General features: G+C 43.3%; 1 protein-coding gene across 1 annotated transcript; it reads left to right on the top strand.

The window, feature by feature from the left end:
- The first annotated feature begins 238 nt into the window (after window positions 1–238).
- Window positions 239–10,140, top strand: LOC100712167 (taste receptor type 1 member 3-like). The gene is made up of 8 exons (XM_003459581.1): window positions 239–441; window positions 1,695–1,995; window positions 2,263–2,619; window positions 2,722–3,138; window positions 3,231–3,431; window positions 5,061–5,181; window positions 6,518–6,888; window positions 9,538–10,140. The coding sequence occupies exons 1-8, from the start codon at window positions 239–241 to the stop codon at window positions 10,138–10,140; spliced, it is 2,574 nt and encodes an 857-aa protein (XP_003459629.1).
- The last annotated feature ends 14,119 nt before the right edge of the window (window positions 10,141–24,259 follow it).

Here is a 24,259-nt window from a genome sequence, read left to right as displayed (position 1 = left end):
TTGTTTTGCCTTTTCATTATGATGATATCTAATAATTTTAAAAAGTGAATATCCGTTCATACCACACATGTAAATTTTCTGTTTTGTTTACAATTTGCTCTAAAGTGTCAGGTTGGGTGGTCAGGAGAAGGAGGACATGAGGACTGAATTTGCATAAAACCATCTGCATAAAAACATGATGCACTGACATATAAGCACACTGAAACTTTCTGGGTTCAGTCTCCTGCTTATTGGCATCATGGCTTTACGTTTCACTCTACTGGCTTTGTGCTGTTTCTTTAGAGTGAGCTGCAGTGAGAGTTTTCCTGAATGGTTCAGCAACATTTCTGCCAACCTCTTCAGTTTATCTGGGGACATTATGCTTGGCGGGCTCTTTCCCATTAACGACCTCAACAACAACCTCAGTGACATAACAGAGCCCAACCAGATAACCTGTGACAGGTAAGGATGGTTATGAAAGACTCTTTAAAAAACTGAGCTCTATCTTTATTTTTTAACAGGAGGAGGAAAAGAACAAAATACAATATATACATACATGCACATATCTGAACAAAAAAAAGAAAAAAAGAAAAAACAAAGGATTTTTGCTTTGGTATTTTTTGGGGGGGTGTTGCATTTTTGTCAAACATGATTTAGATAATCAAATAAATGTTAATATTGGAGAAAAATAACTCGAGTAAATACAAAATGCAATCTTTATTTATTAAAGGGAAAAAAATAGGCTGCATGGGAGAGTTGTTTAATTGCATCTTTTGCTTCTAAGAGTGGTCTGCTATGATTGCTGTTCATTATTTCTGTTAAGCAAATAAGAAAAAGAAATAAGTACTGCACTCAATATGGTCCTTTTCTTGCTTTGGTATGACGAACATAATAATAATTTCATGTCAAGCATTCTTCTTTCCGAAAAATCAACTTAAAACTCTGGACATAAATTAACTTAATATATCCTTAAAGGTGTTGTAAAAGCATTCATTACCGTAGCCATCATTTCCCACAATCCCTGTTACTCTTTTGTATTTCTAATTTAATTGCAACCTCAGTTATTAGTTTTGTTAGTTGTGCATTATATGCAATAGATTAATTGTATTTATATACTTTTAAAATCCATTTTATTTTATTTTCATTCAAGTATTTGATATTATCTCCAACATATGTTTTTTTCAGTGTAATAATTTCCCCTCTTACGTTACAGATAACAGCACACTCTTTTTGACTATGTTTTAACCAATGTAAAAATTGTTGTATTGTATAACTAAAATTTGCATTTATTCAATTCAATTCAATTCAATTCAATTTTATTTATATAGCGCCAAATCACAACAAAAGTCGCCTCAAGGCGCTTTATATTGTACAATAGATCGCACAATAATAAATATATGTCCTTCTGTACTTTATTTAGTTACTTCCAACTGCATATAATATTATGTCTCATCAATGCATTTGCTGGCTCCTATAATAGATATTTCTTCTTCATTTTAATTGTTCCAAAGATTACAATTCTACTTTTATTGTTGTTATAACATGATCTCCCACCTCTATTGCATTAATTTCACATTTCCTTATATTCATTATATCAAGTTTTTTTTTAATCTAATATGTATTTTTATATCTAAAATTTCAGATTCTAAATCACTGTGTATACTGACCCTGACTAAAAAAGTCTTTTATTTTTTCTTCTTCTTGGGACTCAACAGTGTAAATGATCTTGGACTGGGACTTGCAATAGCCATGAAATACGCAGTGGATGAAATCAACGGAAACCAGACTCTCCTCCCTGGCATCAAGTTAGGTTATGAAATCTATGACACATGCAGCCAGTCGGCCATTATTGTAAAGCCCACTCTGTCCTTCCTCACTGAAAAATCCAGCAAAGAACTATCTGTGCGATGTAATTACACCACCTATGAGACCAGCGTAGCTGCAGTGATTGGTCCTTATACCTCAAACATGGTGTCAGTCATTGGAAAACTCCTGGGATTCTTTCTGATGCCACAGGTTTGAATACACATATTTCTTATAATTTGCTGGATATTTTCTCTTGCTGCACATATTTGAGAATGCATGCAATGCATGCATTAAATAATGTGCAGTAATCGAAATCTTGATCCGTATGGTTATGTCACATGTGTCACAAAAAAGATAACCAGTCTTTAATTAATATTATTGTCATTGTTTTAATTGATAAAAATATATCAAGTCTTATATGTCAACAATAAGCAAAGGTAACTAACACTTATTTTCTGTTTTTAATTGTCACACCAGATTAGCTATGGGGCCACCAGTGACAAATTCAGTGATGATGTTTCCTACCCGTCATTCTTTCGTACGGTGCCCAGTGACAAATTGCAAGTGGATGTCATAATAAAGCTAATAGAGGAATTTGGCTGGAACTGGGTGGCAATTGTGGGCAGTGACGAGGAGTACGGGCAACAAGGTGTGCAGATGTTCACCAAATTGGCAGACAACACATCTGTCTGTGTGGCCTATCAGGGCCTGATTCCAGTGTACACTGACCCTGTGCCAACTGTCAAAACCATCATACACAATATCCAAATGACCAATGTTGGAGTGGTAGTGGTGTTTTCTCTCCCAGAGCAAAGTGAAATCCTTTTTAGAGAGGTTGGTGAAACAGAGATTTAAAGTAACTCAGAAATGCATTCATTTCTATTCATTTCTATTAGTGTTTGTTCAGTACTGGTAAACAAATCCAATTTATTCCAGGTTATCAGGAGTAATTTAACAGCTGTATGGATCGGCACCACAAGTTGGGCCATCGATGCTCAAGTGACTTCTCTGCCTGACATTGACACAGTTGGTACAATCATTGCATTCCTTGACAAAACAGACACCCTCGGCCTGTTCACCGATTATGCAATGGAGCTTTTCAAGAAACTCAGTGAAGAGCAGACAAAGACATCCACTCCGACCACAAATCTTTACAATACTAACAATCCCTGCCCACAATGCTGGAACTTGTCACCAGATAATATTACCCTGGTAGAAGCACCTGCAGTGCAGACATCAGCTTTCAGTGTGTATGCTGCTGTTTACAGTGTAGCACAGGCACTGCATAACCTGCTGGAGTGTAATTTAACTGCCTGTCAGTGGGGATCTGGAAGCAAAATCTATCCCTGGAAGGTGATTTATTTTATTTTTATATTATAGGCCAAGCTGTACACAATTTAGAATCAAACTTATCAATAATACTAACAATCAATTACATTTTGCAGCTGTTGGAAGCTTTAAGGAACACCTCAGTTAACATAAATGGCACATATCTGGAGTTTGACCAATATGGCAACCCGAACATAGGATACGATGTCATTCAGTGGGTCTGGACAAACTCATCAGTGGATATCAGAACTGTGGGAGAATATTCTGAGGAAGAACTGTACATCTCCAAGAACCACTTTGAATGGCATACAGCAGAGGTAACTTTTGTAATTAGGTAAAATATTGGTTGCACATTATATCACAGCTCGGTAATATTGCGGTGGAAACAGAAAGGAACAATCTTGAAATAGCAAGTTATTACCCATTAATTTTCAATGTGGTGAGTTTGATCAGGTGGCAAGGGAGGATGCTGGGTAGACCTGGTGGACAAGTTTTGCCCTAAGTTCCTGAACGCTCTGGATGTTGTAGGTCTGTGTCGGTTGTGCCCATCGGGGGTGCTTCAACTATAGGGGGATCACACTCCTGAGCCTCCCTGGCCAAATCCATGCCAGGGTGCTGCCATCTGTTAGTAGAAGCTCGGATACAGGAGGAACAATGTGGTTTTCGTCACGGTTGTGGAACACTCGACCAGCTCTTTAGTCTCTCGAAGATACTCGAGGGATCATGCGAGTTTTCCCAACCAGTGTGTTTTCCCAACCGAGTTTTCCCAACCAGCCCTGAATTCCGCCAGGGCTGCCCTTTATCACCGATTCTGTTCATAATTTTTATGGATAGAATTAGCCAAGTGGCAGAAGACTTCCACTTGGATGGTGTCAGAATCTCATGTCTGCTTTTTGCAGGTGTTGTGACTCTGTTGGCTTCATCAGGTGATGGCCTCTAGCTCACTCTGGAGCAGTTTGCAGTGGAGTGTGAAGCCAGAAAAAGGTGGCATACCCACTCCGGCTCAGGGAAGAGTTTATACCCCAAGTGGAAGACTTTAAGTATCTTGGGGTCTTGTTTAAGAGTTAGGGGAGAATGGAGTGGGAGATCAGCAGGAATTGGTGCTGCGCCTGCAGTGATGCGGACTGGCTGACTCAACAGCGCTCTGAATTTTTGTCAGCCTGGCTACAGTGCTGAAGAGTAAGATGTTCTAGCTTTATGGAGGGCTTTCTTATAAACATTTTGAGAGAAGCCAGCTGAGTCCAATAACAGATTAAACACTGTTATTGAGGCTGTCATTTTTGAGGCTGTTGAGTCTGTCATTTTTTGCATCAACATGGATGTTAAAATCATCCACAATAATGAACAAGCCTTCAAGGTAATGATCATGGTGAAGTTTGCTTTAATAGATTATAAAGACAGAATTACAAAGAAAGAGGTCATTTTTATTTTGCAGCCCTGAGTTTTCATTATTACACATATGTAAAAAAAAATTCTAATGCACAAGTGTTAGCATTTTATTGCTAGCAGGTTGTAGTAATGTTTTTTATCAATGTATTATTCCATATATTTCAGTGTAATATTACTCTACATGTCAGTGTAATAGTGATAATCCATATTATTTGGTGATTGTATATTATTATGCTAATTAAATAACTTCCTATTCCTATATTATTACCCTCCTTTTCCCATCTTATTATTGTCTCTATTATTTATTCTTACATCCTTATTAGCAAGCTATAATAGAATGGGTACTTAAATATTTACATCTGCGTCCACTCAATTTCTTCTGATATTTAAATTCAGGGTTCTGAGGTTTAGCTGACCCAGTCTGTCAAAGTCTTTTATGGAAGGTTATATTATGTAAAAGATTTTTCATCCAGTTTATCCCAATCATCATGCAATTTGAGATACTGTGTTTTTTTGTTCTCTCTTGTTCCTTTCCCTTTTTAAAACAACTTTTGCAGGTTCCTACATCCACTTGTTCAGCAAATTGTGGTAAAGGCCAGGTCCACAGAGTCAAAGGCTTCCATTCCTGCTGCTTTGACTGTATTGACTGTTTGGCAGGCACCTACCAGGCAAATAAGGGTAAAGTGTTCGTCCACTCTTATCTGAGATATGTGACCTTATTTGCTTATTTGCATCCTTGTCAAGAGAGTATAAAAGGATTTACGCATATGTGTATACATATATATATCTATATATATATATATAGATATATATACACACACATATATATATATATATCCTACCAGTGGCTTGACAAAGCTGGACTGAAAGACAGCACAGAGGCACTAATCATGGCAGCCCAGGAGCAATCTCTAAGTACAAGATCCATAAAGGCTGACTTATCATGATATGGGCTGCCCAGGTGCAGGCTGTGTAAAGATGCCCCTGAGACAATCCAGCAAACAACAGCAAGGTGCAAGATGCTAGTGGGCAGGGCATACATGAAACACCATAACCAAGTGGCTGGCATAGTATACAAAAACATCTGTGCCAAGTACGGCCTGGAAGTCTCGAGAGCAAAATGGGAGACGCCCCCTAGAGTGGTGGAGAATGACCGAGCTAAGATGCTGTAGGACTTCCAGATACAGACGGACAAAATGGTGGTGGTGATATAGTGGTGGTAGACAAGCGGAAGAAGATGGTCGTAGTGATCAACGTAATGATACCGAATGACAGCAACATCAGGAAGAAGGAACACAAGAAGCTGGACTAGTACCAAGGGCTCAGAGAAGAGCTAAAGAAGATGTGGAGGGTTAAGGTAACAGTGGTCCCAGTGGTAATTGGAGCACTTGGTGCAGTGACCAACAAGCTAGGCGAGTGGCTCCAGCAAATCCCAGGAACAACATCCAAGATCTCTGCCTAGAAGAGCACAGTCTTAGGGACAGCTAACATACTGCACCCTCAAGCTCCCAGGCCTCTGGTAGATGAGCTTGAAGAAAAAAGTCCGCTCGTAAGGGCGAGAAGGAAATTTTCTATATGTATATTTTTTATTTTTTTAAGCTAGCAGGTTAATTTTATATGACATAAAACCAGGCAATGTAAAAAGAGCCTTTCCCTTCCTTAATAAAATTCTATAGTCTAGCATCTCTAGTTCATAGAATAACATACTATAGCTACTTTTAATATATTGTGGTAGTTGTAGCTTCAAAGAGTCACAATATGCAACCAAGAAATAATCCCACACAAAGCCCCTGTAAAAACTCTAATCTAAAACATTAACTAATGATAACTAGAGATTTAAAACACAAATGAGAAAGGCATATTGATCTTCTTAACTGCTTCTTTGCAATACACCATAAATTTGAGGTTTACAGATTCAGTAAATTATACATAAAATACAGTATTGAGTTAATCTGATTATTATGAAATAGCATATTTTTTAATCAAGCCGTATTTTTTGCTTTCTCACTCATAGATGACATCCAGTGTACTAAATGTCCCGACCGCCAATGGTCCCAGCATCGGAGCACAAACTGCACTGACCCCATCTTTAAGTTTTTTACCTGGGACAGCCAGGATGCTGTGATAATGATGCTGGTTGGTACACTGCTGCTGATATGTCAGGGGTCAGTGGGTGTCATGTTCCTGATGCACCGAGGAACCCCCCTGGTAACGGCCTCGGGGGGTCCCTTGAGTTTTGTGGCTGTGCTTGGCCTGATGGGAGCATGTCTCAGTCTACTGCTCTTCCTGGGGGAGCCAGGGGATGTGGTGTGTCATCTTCAGCTGCCCTTCACCTCCATTTTCCAGACGCTCACCCTCTCCATTATCCTTTCAATCTCACTACAGGTGAGTTAAGACTGGTGAAATGCCACCTCCTGATGGCAGTGTGGAGAAACTACAGAATCAGCTTTAGTGAGAGAAAAAAAATTGAAATTTCCCAGCTGGGAGGCATAATGTAAAACAGATTAAACGTGTGTAATGTTTCTGTTTGTATTAAGAAATTGTGTTATTCTAATAATTACTTAGAACCTACACAAATATCACGTATAGACATTATACAACGATCAGGCATAACATTATGAACACCTGCCCACTATCATGCTGGTCCTCCTTTTACAGTGGTCCCTCATTTATCGCGGGTTACAAATAACCCACGATAGGTGAAATGAAAGTAGCCAGCTTTATTTTTTACAATTATTATAGATGTTTTAAGGCCGTTAAACCCCTCACTACACACTTTATACATTTTTCTTAGACAGGCATGACCATTTTCACACTTTTCTCTCTTGTTTAAACACTCACAAAGTTCAAACCTTCCTAGAAAAATAAGTCGACTATAGAAAGAAAACAAAAATGACACCCTGTTTTTAGGTCCAGAACATGGGAGTAGTGCAGCTGCCAGAGAATTCAACATTAATGAATTAATGGTGTGGAAGTAGAGAAAGCGAGAAGCATGAGCTGAGTATAGTTTGACTTATCTGACTGTTTTGTTTTGGTTAATGTGCCTTACATCCAATGCACCTTATGGTTGGAAAAATACGGTAACTTCTACCTTCCTCCAAAAAGGTAGAACTTCGTCCAGAAGACCCACTTATTGTGCGATGGTTAGCATCTGCCTCTGCCTTTTGGTGCTACCGCAGGTGCCTTTGATGGTGCAAAACGTTTCGTCGACATTGTTGTGTTTGTTGGGGAGAAAACTTACAAACATACAGTACAGCACTTCAGAGTCAAACTGCAAGCGATTGAAGATTTACGTTTGACAAGCTGAACGCATTCTGTACTGCACAGGAAACACAGCACGAAGGAGACTGATTGACAATGTTCTACAGCCGATCAGGGCGCAGAACACAATGCGCTGTAAAAAAACAACAACAACAAACCGCCCCCCAAAAAAGCATGCAAAATTGCACACAAAAAAATCAGCGAAACAGCGAGGCCAGGAGAGGTGAACTGCGTTATGACGAGGGACCACTGTACTGCTAAAGCAGGGTTAACCCATGGAGGCATGGACTCCACTAGAGCAGTGGTATCTAGCACCAAGATGTTAGCAACATTTCCTTCGATCTCACTTGGATTGAGACTCCTCAAGCCACTCCTGAACCATATTTGCTTTGTGGCAGTACACGCTATCCTGCTGAAAGAGGCCACAGCCATCTTAGAATATTGCTTCCATGAAAGGGTATATGGTCTGCAGCAATATTTAGGTAGGTGTCAACGTAACATCCACATGGATGATGGGGCCAGCAGAACATTGCCTTGTCTCCACCAGGCTTCTTTTTTCCCATAGTGTATCCTGGTGCCAGATGATCCCCAGGTAAGTAACACACATGATCCTACGCATCCATGAGATGTAAAAGAAAACATTATTCAGACCAGGCTACCTTTTCCTATTGCTCCATGGTCCAGTTCATGTGCCCATTGTTGGTGCTTTCGGCAGTGGACAGAGCTCAGCAAGTTTACCCTGACTGATCTGCAGCTATGCAGGCCCGGATGCAAAAAAATTGCGAAGCACTGTGTATTCTGACACTTTTCTATCAGAACCTGTTAGTAGTCATAATGTTTTGCCTGATTGGTGTTTATTGTGCAATGGTTAGCAATGACTACTTCAGTCTTTATTTAGCTTAAGGAAGTTCTGGGGCATCCATGATTTAATATGTTGGATTCAGTCATTGAGTGTGTTGAGTATGTGAATGTCATTAGGGTTGTTTAGGATTAAGCTTTTCTAAAAAAAAAAAAAAAAAATTGAAAGAAAAGAAAGCCTGGAGATTGATCTAAAATTATCCATGGAGTCCAGATAGCTTTTTTTGTTTGTTTGTCTACAAAAAGTTTTATAATATTTTTACAGAAACAATCAGAATATATTTGTGTGAATTAGTTGCAGGTGGGTAAGAAAGTGAAGATGCAAGACATAGAGGTAGTGAAGGTGGTGAAAATATGAGGCCTCATAAACTCTTACTTGATGGGTCAGATTGGTATTACAGCAAAATCATACTTGAGCTGAGTTTCTGTCTGTCCAGGTACTATTAATATTTATAATACACTGACATTAATAAAAAACATGAATATTCTTTTCTATATATACAATTTCAAGAAATTTACCCAAAAATCACTTCAAATTTTCTCTTTGTTTCTAAATGAAGCATCCACACTTAAAAAATTGTACCTTATTTGCAACATTTGTTTTTGGATCCTGGCCCAGAACCTCTGTTCTAATATATTCAGCTTTTTTGTGCAATATGTCTGTATTTCAGATTTCATTTTGTTTTGTCATAGTCTCTCTATCAGATCACATACCTGCTTGGACAGACAAATGTAAATTGCAGCTTGACAGGTTTTCTAGTTTAAATTTCTCAAGAAATTTCCGAAGCTTTTTAAATGGGAATTGTATGTATTGATGCCAAACTTAAGACTTTTATGACAGAATAAATCATTTATTGTAGGATAAAATAAAAAGTACACATTATAATCAAGATGGTAACCTTACCTTTTAAACAGATACTCTACGTGACAGAGTTCCCAGAGATGGCTGCCTCTCACCTGCATATGTTAAGAGGCCCTGCGAGCTGGCTGTTTGTGCTGATCTGCTGCGCTGTGCAGGCTGGTCTCTGTGGCTGGTTTGTTCAAGAAGGACCTTTGTTGTCTGAATATGTGGCAAATATGACAATAGACTTTGTAGAATCATTCCTCTCGTGTCCTGTTTCACCTTTGATTGGATTTGCCTTAATGCAGGGTTTCAATGGTGCAATGGCCCTTGTATCCTTCATGTGCACCTTCATGGCAGTCAAGCCTCTTCATCAGTATAACCTAGCCAGGGACATCACCTTTTCCACCCTGATCTACTGTGTCATTTGGGTGATCTTTATTCCAATCTACATAGGAAACAATAGTTCAGCTAACAAGAACAGGTCAGTTGTCCATGTTTATTTCAGCCTGGCAAGCAACTTTGGACTGTTAGCAGCCTACTACTTTCCAAAATGCTATTTGTTGTTAAGGAAACCTGACTTAAACACAGCAAAGTACTTCTGTACCTTCTTAGAGGGCGTCCCACCAACTCAAACAGAAGAGGAGCCACAACCAAAAGCACAGGAAGGACAATAGACAATTAAACTAAAGTAAATCAAAGAATCTGAAAAACTTACATTTATTTTCTTTCATCACAGACAATGGTTGTTATATATACCATAGCTTATCATATTATAAATTGTACCATCACATTAGATTATATGATGCATCGTTTCTGAGTTACTCAAAAATGTGAGGTATATACATAACACAGAAAGAGTGCTTTGTGCTTATTTATGAACAACTTAACTTGTAAGTGAATTTTTTTATGAAGGGATTATTTTTCAGGTTTATTGTTTTGCTTGTATTAATGTTAGTCACAAAACTGTAGCTAAAAGTAGGTAACTGTGAGCTGTGTTATTTTAATATACCATATTTTCCGCACTATAAGGCACACTTAAAATCCTTTAATTTTCTGAAAAATTGACAGTGCGCCTTATAATCCGGTGTGCCTTATGTATGAATTCTGGTTGTGCTTACTGACCTCGAACCGATTGTGGTACACGGCGCTAAAAAATCTGTCAAAAATGTTTTAGTAGGACTTTGGTAAGTGACAAAGCCACACCGCTTGATGGATTGTCGGAGCATCGGCTACGGAAGTCAGGAGCCTCACAGAGTAATCTGGGTCCAAAACTCCGTCCGCTTCAGGTCCAAAACACTGCGGCATCACTGCGAGTTAAAAACTGTCTGAATTCTTTCATCTTTAATAAAATGATCAGCGTTGTCGCTTTACCAGGTGTAACAATTAAGTTTAATATCCAGGCATCCATGAAAAGAAAAATTATTAAATTTAACGGAGTTAGATGTTAGCAGGAAGTTAGCTCGCTAGTTTCCATCTAAAAATGATATAGCATGTTCTGACTGACAGATTTCTGAAAAAATTAAAACACACAACTCTGCTGTCACTTCAGAAATAAATGAAGACAGAAAACTAAACAGCAGTGATGTTTGTAGGGTTACTGAAGTTGGACTAACTGGTATATAATGATGTGCTACGTGATCGCTAGTGACACAGCTATGTTAGGATACAATAAACACAGTGAAGCTGGGGGATGAACGCTAACTTTTTTCCACTCAACAAGAGTTAAGGTGAGGGTTCCCAATGGTTGGGGACAAATGCAATCACATGTCAGGATGCTGAAAACGGACCAAACTTCAGTCAGGAGAACAACTGAGATAATCCATCCACAATACGATGTTAGTCATTAATATACTGCAACAACATGGGAATAGAGCAACTGTGAGAGAATTCATCGTTAATGAAACAATGGTACGGAAGTGGAGGAAGCAAGAAGAACGAGTTGATTAAAGTTTGACTTATCTGACTGTTTTGTTTCGCTTAATGCGCCTTATAATCCTGTGCGCCTTATGGTCCGAAAAATATGGTATATGTTTTATTGGAGCCTTATTGAGTCACTGACTATAATTTGCTTTTAATCTTTTAACAGCAGATTTGATGTTGTATAACTGACAGTTGTTTTTCTTTGTTGTATTCATACTTGCAAGTTGTGAAATTAAATATTGGATTATGAACTACATTGTGTGATATCTGACTTTGAAATATAGAAGAAAACAACTTGCAGTCTACATTCAGCACAAATATAAGTACAGCACAATGTGTCATTTAAACGGGAACACACTAGTGGTTCGCATTAATTTGCACTGAGGTAGTCTGGGAAATCATGGCATATCAAAAAGGAAATCATTAATAATTCAAATATATTATATACATTTTTTTCTAAACCTAAAACAAATGAGCTAAAACTTATTAAACTGAAGGCTGAGTTGTATGTCCACTGCAGGATTATGCAAATATAGTGGGGGCTATTATGTCGGTTGCCTTTTGTGGATGAGCAACATTGCATGCAAAACAAAAAACAAAATGGCATCAACAACAGAAAAAAATAAGTATAAATTTCTACAAAAATGGCTGAAGTTAGCAAAAGGAAAAACAACATCAACAGGCAAGGTTTTGATCTCAGTGAGCAGGTGGGAAGGCATAAGTGCTTACGTGATGATGGATGCCAAAGAGAAACAAATTTTTAAACCACAAACAAATGTCTGGAAAATTCTCCGGAAAGATGAATACCACCAACACAGCACACAGCACACACACATACACACACACACACACACACACATGAAATGTGCAAAGTCAGCCTTTACGTCTAGTTACATGTTGATAAAATGCAATAGTTTAACTATATGAAAACTGTTGAGGTCATTAAACAAAAGTGTGTTATGCAATTTTCACATATAATAGTCTGAATTTTAAAATGTTCCAACATGACTGAAAACGTTTCATTTAATAATTTCAAAACTTTTATATCCATATCCATATGTACATTTTTGGTTTTGTTTATGACTTCCTCTTCTTAAAGTGTCAGGGTGGGCGGTCAGGACAAGGAGGACATATGATTTACAGGTGAATTTGCATAAAACCATCGCCCATGATGTGCTGACATATAAGCACATTGACGCTTTCTGGGTTCTGTCTCCTGCTTATCGGCATCATGGCTTCACATTTTATTCTGCTGGCTTTGTGCTGTTTCTTTAAACCTGCTGGAATGCAGGTCAACTGCCTGTAAGTGGGGATCTAGAAGAAAAACCTACCCCTGGAAGGTGATTTATTTTTTTCTAATTTATAGACCATAGTACACAATTCAGAATCAAGGTTATAAATAATACTAAAAATAATTTACATATTTACAGCTGTCTGAGTCTTTAAGGAACACTTCTGTTAACATCAATGGCACACGTATAGAGTTTGACCAACATACCAACCCAAACATAGGATATGATGTGATTCAGTGGGTCTGGACAAACTCATCTCAACTGGATTTCCGAACTGTGGCAGAATATTCTGACCAAGAACTGCACATCTGCATGAATCTCTTTGTATGGCATACCGCAGAGGTAACTTTTGTAATGAAGTAAAATATTGGTTGCATTACAGCTTAATAATGATTAGATAATAATAGAGAGGATAAAGAAGACAGTAATAATTAAAAAGTAAGTATTTACACGTTAATTATCAAAGTAATAGCTGAGTAACGTCGAGTTCATATTGCTACTTTGGGGTGCACTTGGTTGGGCCCAATGGATGAAGAAAAAGAAACTGGAGTAGAAGAAATGAATAAAAAAAACAAGGTGAAAAAGATACTTATAGATTGTTTAGATGTTATTACAAATTCGGTCTGTTTATAATTATATAGTTACATATAAACTTTTTACTTCATGGTGGTGTAATATAAAATAGATGTAACATCCATACTTGATAAATGAATTCAACAAATACAAATATTTTCTTCTGGTCCTAGAATTGTAAATGTAGGAAATAGCAATAGCAAGGAAATCAGTATACCGTATTTTTTGGACCGTAAGGCGCACTGGATTATAAGGTGCACTAAGCGAATCAAAACAGTCAGATAAGTCAAACTTTACTCAACTTATTCTTCTTGCTTCCTCCACTTCCGCACCATTGTGTCATTAATGTTGAATTCTCTCACAGTTGCTCTATTCCCATGTTGTTGCAGTATATTAATGACTAACCTCGTATTGTGGTTAGGACCACCACACATTGGTGGTCCTGTGCTGGCCCAGAACAGTTTCAGCTCTGGCCCCAGATGTCAGCCTAATGTGTACCTTAATCAAGCCATGTAATAACAAAATATGCCGAAACATAATAGTACAAAAGTAACATGACAAAACTCTGTTCAGACAGTGAATGGACTGATTCTTATATAGCACTTTTCTATTCTGACAGATTTCTGAAAGTGCTCTATACAACATGCCATATTCACACACTTTCTCTAAGCTGATTGCTTCCTAACTGCATTCATGCACATTCAGACTCTCGACATGCAGACTGGAAGAGCCAGGGATTAAACCACTAACCTTCTGATCAGCGGGTGACCTGCTCTACCGCCTGAGCTACAGCCACCCAGTGGTAAACATGGATAAACCCTCACTAGGTTTTGGATAAAGTGTACACTCACAAGCCTGTCAAACCTGCATTTGAAACATTGGCTATCATAGCAGTATACTATTGCAACATGGCATTTGGGTCTTCTAACTGAAATACGAAAATAGGAACATAAATAGTGGCATCATTGCCAGACCTGGCCCACATCTGGTTGACATACACCCTGCCATGATACCAGTCAGTCAGAAGTGCCTGCTTGATGCCGGATCCGGGCCAGACCTGTTTTCTATGAACCTGGGCCACATAAACCAAACCACAACCGGGCAAGATGTGGCATGCCATCACATAAACAGTGCCATCTAGACCAGGCCTGGCCCATATGTGGATGACATACCACTTACCATGCCAGAAGTCAGCCAGCAGTGCCGGCTTGACACCAGATCTGGGCCAGACCTGTCTGCTATGTGGGATCATGCTAAAACATCTTTTGACAGATTTTTGAGCGCCGTGTACCACATAAAATCCGTTCGAGGTCAGTAAGCACAACCAGAATTCATACATATGGCACACCGGATTATAAGGCGATTTTAAGTGCGCCTTAAAAGTGCAGAAAATATGGTAATGCACACGTGTTACTGCTTTTGACAAAAGGCATGCTGTGGAAGCCAGCCAGAGATTAATAACAAGTATGATTCAATGCAGAGAGGTCTATTAACACATAGTGAGTGAGAAAGGTGACTGAAGAAAAAATGCTCAATGCATCATGCATAACTAAGTAAGCATTCAGGGTAACCTGGTCCAGCCCTAACTGTATGCTTTAGCAAAAAGGAAAGTTTTAAACTTAATCTTAAGTTTGAGTTAGTGTTCTTTCTTTTTCTTTTTTTACCCCATTTTTTGCAGGTTCCTGTGTCCACCTGTTCTGCCAGCTGTGACACAGGCCAGGTCTGCAGGGTCAAAGGCTTCCAGTGCTGCTGTTTTGACTGCATTGACTGGCAGGAACTTACAAGGCAAATGAGGGTAAAGTGGTTGTCCACTCTTGTCAGAGATATGTGACCTTGCCTATTTGCATCATTGTCAAAGGATAGATAAAAGATTCATGTTAAGCTGTTATTTAAATATATTAAGCCAGCAGGTTAATTTAATATAGCATTTGAAAAAGGAAATATAATAAATCTCTTTCTGGCTTAGTTAAAATCTACTTGCCAGCACCTCTAGAGTCAATGTAGCATAATATATTAATATACTATTGCTAATTTTAATATAGTTTTAATTAAAACACAGAACAGAAAGGCATTTTGACATTCGTGCACATCATAAACAGGAAGGTCTACATATTCAGTAAATTATACATAACATACAGCTGTGAGCTGATAAGAGTTTTTAATGGCATATTTTTTAATTAAGCCATATTTTTGTGCTTTCTCACTCATAGATGATATCCAGTGTACTAAGTGTCCAGACCGTCAGTGGTCCCACAATCGCAGCACGAACTGCACTGACCCCATCTTTAAGTTTTTTACCTGGGACAGCCAGGATGCTGTGATAATGATGCCGGCCGTGACACTGCTGCTGGTATGTCAAGGTGCGGTGGGTGTCGTGTTCCTGATGCACCGAGGAACCCCCCTGTCAAAGGCTTCTGGGGGACCCTTGAGTTTTGTGGCTGTGCTTGGCCTGATGAGAGCATTCCTCAGTCTGCTGCTTTTCCTGGGGGAGCCCAGGGAATTGGTGTGTCATCTTCAGCTGCCCTTCACTTCCATTTTCCAAACTGCCACTCTCTCCATTATTCTGTCCATCTCACTACAGGTGAGGAAACATTTGTGAAATACTGCCCCACAATGTGCAGTGTGGAGAAACTACAGAATCAGCTTTACTGAGAGAAAAAGGTTTGAGCTGTCCCAGCTGAGAGGTATAATATAATAAAGTATATAACAGGCTGAAAGTGTGAAAGTTTTTTTTAATTCTATGTTCTTATAATTTTTTCATCTGTTTTGTTTTTGTAATTTTAGGATATATATATTGTGGCGTGTTGGGGGAGCAGCTAGTTCTCTCCCATCATGCCTTGGGACATGTGCTGCTGTTTTCATGTTCTTGTTTTATTGTTTATGTTTACGTTACTTTTAACTGTTACCTTGAATGTTGTGTTTATGCTGCAGTATAATTTCAATGACAGTTATTGTTGATGAAAGAATGTAGTACCATGAGTGAGTTCAGGCTTGTGGTTATTGACCCTCTGTAGCACAGTGTGGTACAAGGGTGTGTTTTAATAAAGAGTTCTTCCTACCAGTTTGGGGTTGAACTGCAAGCTCAATCTCTCTGTGAGCTTCTTTGACGAGATTCCTCTGCATGCCACATTGGTGTCAGAAGTGGGATTCTGGGTCTTCACACACCCCTGTTCTCTACTAGCCATTGGTGCAGGGGGCTGGGAGGAGGTGTTGGCTGTCCGATTGGCCTCCCTTCTGCTGCGGAGCCTGGGGCGGTCTGCTTGCCTCCACCCTGGGGGAAAGGGTCACATCTCTTGGGTCTGGGTGCTGTTTCCCCCTCTGGGGGCGAGGGTACCTGGACCCAGGGCATAGAGTATGTTTGGGGAGTATGATTGTGTGTACATGTCTATGTATGTCTACCCCTACGTTGGGTGAGTGCTGAGTGTTTGTATATGTGTGCATGAGGGTGGGAAAGCATGTTTATGTCTGTGTGTGCCTGTTTGTCTGTGTCTATATGTCAGGTCGGGTCTTAGACTCCACCTCCCTGGGTACTCCCAGGCCCTCCAAGTGTGGAGGCCTATCTCCCCTCACCACACTCCCTGCTGGTAACTGATGCCCTCAGGGGTTGGTGCATTGGTGGTTCTTGGTGTCCGGGGCTGGGTGCTCAGGTATGCACCAGCTCACTCCCGGTGGCTACTTGGCGGGGCCTGGTGCCTGTCGTTCGGTCAGGCCTCTTCAGGGGCAAAGGGGGCCCTCGGGCCTCCGGCCTCGGGGCCTGCAACTCGGTTCACTCTGGCACAGCTGGCTGCCGGCAGAGCCGGCGGGCACGCCGGTGCAGCCCCCTCTGGCTTCTGCTCCGTGGCTACTGGGTGACCCCCTCGTCTGGAGATCTCCTCAGCCCTTCCCAGGAAGGTGGCACGGATGCCCCTCCGGTGGTACTCCTTGGGCTCTCACACTCTGGGGCCTCTGGATGTCTGGAGCCTGGATCTCCTCCATGCCTGCTTCATGCCCTGGGGGACGGGGCTATGGGCCTCCACACCCTCTAGCAGACCGTTACATGGGGAAACCTTTTGTATACAAGCGCGTTGATCCACACAGGTGTGCACACGGGTGTTCACTGTTCGTAGACATAAACTACACCTTTCTTAGCTGCTACTTCAAAGCACATTGTGCGCTGTCTGTCCTGCGTGCTGCACAACAACTTTCAATATTTAGTATTTACTGCTGTTCACACTCAGCTAGATTAACGTGATGGTGTTGTGTTTAGTATGTTGCTTTGTTTTTGTTTGGGTTTTTTTGCTTGTCTTCTCTTCTTTTTCTCTCAACAGGTGATCCAGGAGATTTTTTTTTTTTCTTTGTCTTTGTAAGTGCCCTTTCTCACTGTCCCTTTTCCCTTCGGTTTTTCTTTTCCTTCCTCTCTTTCTTTCTCCCTTTCCTATCCCCCCGTCATGTCTGTCCCATCTGTAACAACTGAAAATAAAATAAATAATAACAACAAAGTTTGATCAAATGGACCAATACGGCAATGCCATGATGATCCATTTGGCAAAATAAATCCATTTGGTATCCTTGTTGGTCTTCAGACAACAATTCTGACGGCTTAAGAACCAAATGGGACAGACAAAAAAAAAAAAAGAAGTGGGATTCCAAGAGCATGGCCACTATTCTGAAAGAGGAAGAGGAGCTTATCACACGCCTGGAAGCGGTGAATGGAGCCCGACCGAAGAAGCAGGGAGAGCTCTGGGCAGCAGCAAGCCAGCCAGGGGAAGATCTGTGGGGCTTACCAGATGGAACCTCACAGCCCCGCCCACTGGGAAGCTGTCGGGGCGCCAAGGCATGCTGCAGGCTCCAAGACCACGAGCAGCCAGCCAGCCTCGACTCATGGTGATGCCTGGGAGCAGCACACCCTCACTGCTGGCAGCCGAGGGGGACAACGCCAACTGTCTCCAGGACCCAGTGCAGCCGCCGCTGCCATCAGGGGCTCCTGTCCGGGGGAGCATGAAGCTGCCACGCTATAATGGGGAAGCACCTCCAGAGACCTACCTTATCAAGGTACAGCTGGATGCTCAGCTAAATGGATGGTCAACAGAGGAGACAGCTGTCCAAGTCGCCCTCGCCTTGGAAGGCAGGGCACTGCAGATCCTCACAGACCTTCAGCCAGAAGAGCGTTTAAGTTGGCCTGCTGTTGCCAGAGCAATGCAGAGCAGGTTTGGCCTCCGTACACATGCAGATGATGCCCGAGATAAACTTGCTAGCCGCCCACGGAGACAAGAGGAGAGTCTGGGTGCCTATGCTGCCGACCTACGTCTTTATGCACGTAGAGGGTACCCTGCTTTTGATGCTGCAGCACAAGAAGAGCTTGCTCTCCAGGCTTTTGTCCGGGGTCTCCAGCCAAAACGACTACAAGAGCACATCCGTCTGCATGCACCAGAAACCCTGGTGGCAGCTCTAACTGAGGCCAAAAGAGTGGAGCATGTGCTCAGCCCAGGTGCACGCAGCCCTGGCATAAGTCACCAAGTGCACCAAACAGACTACGAAAGGAGCGACCAGGAGGAGGAGGCCCGCCAAACCACCAACACACCACCCTGGCGATCTCGGCGAGGGAATAGACGAGCAGGAAGCCAATCCAGGGGTAACTGCCATCGGTGCGGAGAACCAGGCCACATCGCACGCTACTGTCCAGCACCAAGCCCACAAAGCCTGGCACCCCAGCTGCCGTTAAACTAAGGCGGGGTGGCACAACGGAGGAACTGCCCCTGCCACCACTCTGTCCTCCGAATCACACTTGCGGGTTGGCCGACTCGGCCAGGCACAGGGACTGTATCTGGACTGTGACCTTGCCGGCACCACCTATAGAGCCCTGATAGACACTGGATCCACGCTTTCCTTGGTACAGGCCGGAGTCCTCCCTGGTACTGACGGCCCAAGACCGCAGGGTTGGCAGCCTACTCAGCTCCACATCACCACAGTCACGGGGGAGCATGCCAAGGTTAAGGGGGAAAGATCCCTCCCGGTGACTGTTGCTAACTGCACTGTTGACCACCAGTTCTGGCTAGCCAGCATCCAGGACCAATGCATCATTGGTCTGGACCTGTTAGCCAAATGGGAGGCCACAGTGGACGTGTCCCGAGCAATCCTTTACCTGGGCACGGAGGCTGTGAAGCTCCACACCACCAAGGAAGTCCCGCTGCCTGCCTCCACTTTTTCAGCCAGCGTCAGGAAGCCTGAGGACCTGTCACCGCTGGCGGTGGAAGGGGCCTCTCCTTCACCAGCTGTACAGCAACTGTCCACAGAGACCAAGCTAGCTGTCGAGGACCTATACCAGAGGAGCTGCGAGGGTCTCCAGGCTGATCAGCAACGGCAGCTGCGGGAGATACTCGACTTGTTTGCTGACATCTTTGCAGCCAAGGATGAGGACTGCATGCAAACCAGCCAGGTACAACACGACATTGACACTGGGGATGCACGGCCCATCCGCCTCCGCCCTCGTCGCCTTCCCCTTGCCAAGCGTGCCGCAGCAGAGCAGAAGATCAGGGAAATGGCAGAGGCAGGCATCATAGAACCCTCAAACAGCCCCTGGGCAGCCCCAGCCGTACTGGTTCGGAAAAAGGATGGTACCTGGCGGTTTTGTGTCGACTATCGTCTACTCAACAGCATCACACGCAAGGACTCCTACCCATTGCCCTGGATTGATGATGCCCTCGACGACATTGCTGGGTCCTGCTGGTTCAGCTCCCTCGATTTGCGCAGTGGCTACTGGCAGGTGGAGCTGACGCCAGAGGCCCGCCCAAAGACTGCTTTCTCCATTGGCCAGGGACTGTGGCAGTTTAAGGTGATGCCCTTCGGCCTCTGCAATGCCCCAGCCACATTCGAGCGCCTAATGGAGAGGGTTCTGGCTGACATTCCCCGCGACCACTGTGTGGTCTACCTGGATGACCTCCTCGTCCACGCGACAGACTTCGAGAAAGCCTTGGCTAACCTGACTGCGGTTTTCCATGCTATCCGCCAGGCTGGCCTTCTTCTCCACCCCAAAAAGTGCCACCTCTTCCGAAAGGAGACGACCTTCTTGGGTCACGTTGTCAGCGGAGCAGGGGTTTCCACTGACCCTGCAAAGGTGGCTGCTGTGAAGGACTGGCCCATTCCGGGCAACACTGCTGAGTTGCGGAGCTTCCTTGGCCTGGCATCATACTACCGGCGTTTCGTCAAGGACTTTGCTACCATTGCAAGCCCCCTGCACCAGCTCACACAGAAGGGCCGGGAGTTCCACTGGAGTGAGGACTGTGCCGTGGCATTTGATCGGCTCCGATCTGCACTGGTTGAGGCACCGGTGCTAGCCTACCCAGACCTGCAGCTTCCTTTTGTCGTGGACACCGATGCCAGCAACACGGGTGTGGGGCCTGTACTGTCGCAGGAAGGCCCTGAGGGGGAGCGGGTCATCTCCTACTACAGCCGTTCCCTCAGCAGACCGGAGAGGAACTATTGTGTCACCCGTCGAGAGCTGCTGGCCATCATCCTGGGTCTCCGCCATTTCAGACCCTACCTCTACGGGAAGAAGTTCCTCCTGTGCACAGACCATGCGTCCCTCACTTGGCTGCTCAGCTTTAAAGAACCGGAGGGACAGCTAGCCCGGTGGTTGGAGACATTGCAAGATTACCACTTTGAGGTTCGTCACCGGGCGGGACGTCTCCACACCAATGCAGATGCCCTCTCCCGACGCCCTTGTGAGGAAAAACAGTGCAGGTACTGCCAACGCTTGGAGGACCGGGAGGGCATGACTTCAGTGATTGTGTCACCACAGGGCGGCCATGAGAATAACTCTGTTCCGGGTGGGCATTGTAGCAGTCTTCAGGTCCAGTCTACCGCAGGGGATACCGAGGGTCTGGAGGCCATGGATCCCCAACGGCTGTAACACAACCAGAACTAAGACCCTGCCCTTTCCCGGGTTCAGTGTTGGATTGGGGCCGGTCAGAGACCATCATGGCCAGAAGTATCTGCACTGGACCTCGAGACCAAGGCTCTCTACTCCCAATGGGCCAACCTCACAAGCCGAAACGGCCTCCTCTATCGCCGCTGGCAGGCTCCCGGGGGTCACCGTGAGGTCTTCCAGCTCTTGGTACCTCAACAGTTGCGGTCCAGGGTCCTCCAGCTGGTCCATGGTGCGGCGGGGGCAGGACACTTTGGAGTTACCAAGACTCTGCGGCGACTTCGGTCTCGGTTCTACTGGCCCGGGTGTCGCCAGGACGTAGAGCTCCATGTCCATCGGTGCGATGCCTGCACGGCTCAGAAAGGGCCTTCCCAACGCTCTTATGCCCCCTTGCAGCAGTATCAGGTGGGGGCTCCCATAGAGCGGGTTGGTGTGGACATCCTGGGAAGGAAATTACGTTGCACAAGCTCAAATGAAGACTCATCAGTCAGTAGAGTTTTTGATGTGTTGAGGTATATTCCCCACATGGGGAGCTAGAATGATGGCGAGATGCTTGGAAATGTTGTAGGTGGCTGTTTATACTGCTAACAATGGGTCTGAGTGGGCCTCCTCCTTTGTGGATCTTCAGAAGTTCATATATGCAGGGTATAGCAGCCCCTGGGTACAGACGGTGGTACAAAAACTCTATTGACTTCACCAACAAGGTGCAGAAACTTAAACTGGATCCAGATGAAACCATAAGATCCGTTGATGTAGTCTCACTCTTCACTTGCATACCTACAAATGAGGCAGTGGAAACTGTCAAAAAATGACTACAGCTGGACAGCTTCTTAGGAAACAGAACCAGCTTTACCCCTGATCAGATTTGCACAATGTTGCACAATGTTGCGCAATGATGACACCCTCATCAAGAAGAGGGTGTCAATTTCATTGATCAAATCCATAATTCCTTCGTTTTTAGAGAACAAGACTGAGAGAGTCTCTGAGGGTAAAATTAGACGAGACAAGACAAAGACAAAGAGCCAAGCAGGAAAGATAAGGGAGTGAAAAAGATGTGTCCGCCTCCGCCAGAGCCAAAGAGGAGATTCAAGTATCCCTTGATAACTTCCCCAATGTGTGTAGCTTTGGTCTCAGGTCCAGGATGTATTGAATTTAACTTACCTTCGAGATTTCGGCAAAGCGTCCTCACAACACTGGCAGAAGTGCCACCATCTGGGCCTTCCCCCAGTGGCAACTCCTCTTCTGGCTCTTGGAGGAGGCGGACGCATCTCTCACCCTCTCCTTCCCTTATCTTTCCTGTTTAGCTTCTATGTCCTTGTCTAGTCTCATCTGACCCTAACTCTGAGAGTGCCTCTCATTCTCGTTCTTGTTCTCTAAAACCTAAAGAAGAATTATGGGTTTGCTCAACTCGTCCCTCAAGCAATTGACACTCTATTCTTGACGAGAAGCCTGGATTCAGGACAGCCCAAGTGTCCTGGAGGGACTCTGCTGAATACATCATGGACGGGTGGCAGAAGTGGCGCGTCGTGTGCCTGGTGGGACTGTCTATTGAGGACATCGAAGACATCTACCTTTTCGGAACCACCATAACAGGGTTCTAGCTGATCGGAGCTGGCTTGGCCCTGGCTCATCGAAAATTGAAGAAAGCGGTTACAGCTGTTCAAAACCCCACAAGGCTAGCCACAATGATCGAAGGTCTAGGAAGGGCTGTGAGTACTAAGACTGTTCTTATGGAACGCAATATGGGAAAGATCTTGGAGAAGCTCACGGCTCTTCAACATTATGAAGATACGTGTGCTTTTCATGTGCTGAAGGAGTTTTTGTTTTGATCCCCGATTAGGGATCAGGATGAGCAGACTTTCTTTTTCATCCTTGACTGCCCTTCTGTGTTATACATTTCATTGTTTTCTTTATGCTACCTGTTCTGACCTGTCTCCCCATTGTGACGTTTGTGTATTGTATGTACGGTCGGAAGAGGTCCAATTTCGCTGGTAGGCAACTGCAAGTGACAAATAAAGGCTTCATTCATATTCATGTTCATGTTCATGTGCCAATGGCAATCCTTAGCTGTTACTTTGAACATCTCTGGGAAGGCCTGAGGATGGTCTCCACCCCTGTCCAGTCCAGCGGCAGCATCGGGCACAGATAGCGTAGCGGAGGCATCAGTGAGGAACCAGTCTCTACATAGCATTTGTCAGGCGCTCAGCCTGGTACTACAGCTTCTCCAGTTGCCCTTGCCACATTGCTACATGCTCTTGCTGATATGCTACAACTTTCACCACCATAGGCACCAGCAATAAGTCAGGCTGTGCAGGCTGTGTCTCTAACATGCCTGGGCTGGATTTCTGTGAAACACACCAGTTCTGGGACCCCAGCAAGACACACAGACAGCATTGCAGGCAAGTGATCTTTTATCTACAACAGTGATTTCCACTCTTGAGCTTTTGAACCTATTGCACCACCCTTCCTCTGCAGCAGAGCCGCAGACCAAACTCCGCCACAGTATGATCTGTCCTCAATTTAGTAGAACAACAGTGAGAATAAACAGAAAACACATAATGACAACCAGTACTCCAACACCACTGAAACACGAGAAACCACGAATCATGACACTTGTGAGATATAGTTAGACAAAAGAGAAACAAATTTCACACCACAAACAAATATCAACAAATTTCAGGAAATTACCCTGGTTAGATAACACCACTGGAACAGCATAAGCAAACATATCTGTACACAGTGTGCAAACTGAGTCGTTTCTCAAGCAACATGTTATAAATACATTATGCTAACCATGTGAAAAACATTAAGGTATAGGAGACTGCATCATTCCATGCTCACACGATATTCCAAATTACAACATCCTTTTGGTATGACTGATAAAAAGATTAATGATGTCAAAAGATTCATGTCTATTCTTACTACACATGAAATTCAATTGTTATGTTTATGATTTGCTTTTGCTAATGCGTCAGGTTTGGTTGGCCAGGTGAGGGAGGGCATGAGGACTTCCAGGTGAATTTGTATAAAACAATCATTTCCGAAACACTGACATAAGCACTCTGCTCTTATTGCTGTGGCTTCAGTCTCCCTCTTATTGGCGTT

The sequence above is a fragment of the Oreochromis niloticus genome, linkage group LG5 (assembly GCF_001858045.2).
Source record: "Oreochromis niloticus isolate F11D_XX linkage group LG5, O_niloticus_UMD_NMBU, whole genome shotgun sequence".
Lineage (NCBI taxonomy): Eukaryota > Metazoa > Chordata > Actinopteri > Cichliformes > Cichlidae > Oreochromis > Oreochromis niloticus.
This window is presented reverse-complemented; position numbering and strand designations above follow the sequence as displayed.